The 1,862-nt window shown below is 52.6% G+C and overlaps 1 protein-coding gene across 1 annotated transcript in view; it reads left to right on the top strand.

Moving 5' to 3' along the window:
- Positions 1-1,862, top strand: part of MLC1 (modulator of VRAC current 1) — a 22,729-nt gene that overhangs the window by 12,377 nt on the left and 8,490 nt on the right. Inside the window, exons 7-8 of the mRNA XM_006157613.3 lie at positions 3-51; positions 358-429. Of these exons, the coding sequence (XP_006157675.1) occupies positions 3-51; positions 358-429 (121 nt within the window). The remainder of the gene's footprint in view (positions 1-2; positions 52-357; positions 430-1,862) is intronic.

The following is a 1,862-nucleotide window of genomic DNA, read 5'->3' on the forward strand; positions in this document are numbered from 1 at the left end:
AGCGTGATCGTCTCTGCGCGGTCCGCAGAGGAGGTCTGCAGGGCGCAGAAGGTGGGTGGCTGGCCCTCCCCATGACACAGGCAGGTGGGGCAGAGTAGGGTGGCAACTGCCACCCCTGGTGGCACCAACAAGGCATCCCCAAGGGTGTTAGACCAGGTGCGTCCTCGTCACCACAGACTGACGCCACTGCTGGGCGGTGAGCCGGTCCCGGCAGCCAGACGCACTCGGCCTGCAGGGAGTGCCGGCCTCCGCCCCAGGCCCACTGGCCACTCCGACAGGGCCTTGTTGGGGACTTGGGTGGCAGGTGGTGGTGGCACGGTGGCAGCCCGTGCTCGATAGTGCCTCGTCTCTCTCCAGGTCTCCCTGGCTGACAGCACCCCCATTCTGGATGAGGTGACATTTCCTGCTCGGGTCCTGAAATCCTATTCAGTAAGAGACACGCCTTTTCTCTCGCCTTCTTTTTTTCTTTATTTTGCTTTATTTGTTGGGGGAAGGAGGGGTTGAGTCATCATATTTATCTCGGAGGGCCCTGAGACGCCCCGTGAGGCACCATGTCTCACCCAGTGCCTCTGCCTGGTGGTCAGCATCACCCGCAACAAATGTCCTGTCCTCTCTTCAAGAGAGATCTTCGTGAGAGGGCGCATGCACTCAATGGAGAGACAGAGAGACAGAAAGTGAGAACTCACCCCCCATCACCCAGCAGGGGGATGGCCACGCCGCAATCACTTCTCCATTCTCCTCTCGGGATCTTGGGCATGCACGCACATGCACCCGGCGAGAGTTTTAAGCCATCGGGTCCGGGACTTGAATCATGGTCGACTACTTGGGAGTCCAGTCACATAGCCATTATGCTAACTGCTGGTCCACAAATGCCCTGTCTTAAGAGGTGCCAGTTCCTTCATTCTCAGGGCAGAGTTTGACATAGATGCAGACATTTTGACATAGGTGTGTTCTGTGGACACTGCCCCCAGGGACTCTCAAGTCTGTCGACCCTTTTCTCCCCCAAGGTGAAAGGGTCTGGCCTCCTCTGGTCTGGTCCGAGGGGAATTACATAGCCGCTGTCTCTTACTGTATGTGTTTTTATCCTTATTTTTTTCTTTTTAAAAAATATTTATGTAATTTTACTTACTCATTCGTTTATTTTAATTTGACGAGAGAGAGAGAGAGAGAGAAAGCAAGCCACCAGGTCCAGGACTCGAACCATGGTCAGCCATGTGGGAGTGTCCAGCACCTTAACCACCACATCACCTGCTGGTCCCCTCTTATTAATTGTGTTTAAGCCTTTTATGACCTTTCTAGTTTTTAATAAGTGTTATCTATGTCTTCCATGAGCAAGGGAAACAGAGAGGCAGAGAGAGCGCACCCAGCAGGTTCTCCATGCCACGTCCTACCCCTAACCTCAGCCAGCCGGATCGTGGTGCGCCTGTCCCCAGCGTCCTCAGGGAGGGCCCAGACACAACCCGGAGCCCCGTGGGTCGGCCTCTCTGGGCGGGACCTGCCTCTGCCCACCGCCTGGCCCTGCCCTCCTGGGTGCTGCCTATTGCTTGTGATCTCCTTGCTACATTGGCGAGAGCTCTGTTCAGACCTCACAGTCTGAGTGTGGTGTCACTGATTTTTAACTCGGCAGCTTTCCAGTGTAGATTTTTGGAGCATGTGTTCTAAGTCACATACAAGTTGAGAATTACTCTCTGGTAAATTTCTCTTTTTTTTCAGTGTTATGTAGTGGCTGTTTTATTTTTAGTAAAGCTATTTTTGCCATAAAACCTGTGGCAACTGATTTAGGCAACCATTTATTCTTCAGTTAACATTTTCTGATGTGTCTTTTTTTTTTTTAAGAGGTTTTTGCTATAGGGTGCGTGCAC

This window comes from Tupaia chinensis, unplaced genomic scaffold, assembly GCF_000334495.1.
Source record: "Tupaia chinensis unplaced genomic scaffold, TupChi_1.0 Scaffold000548_1, whole genome shotgun sequence".
NCBI lineage: Eukaryota > Metazoa > Chordata > Mammalia > Scandentia > Tupaiidae > Tupaia > Tupaia belangeri.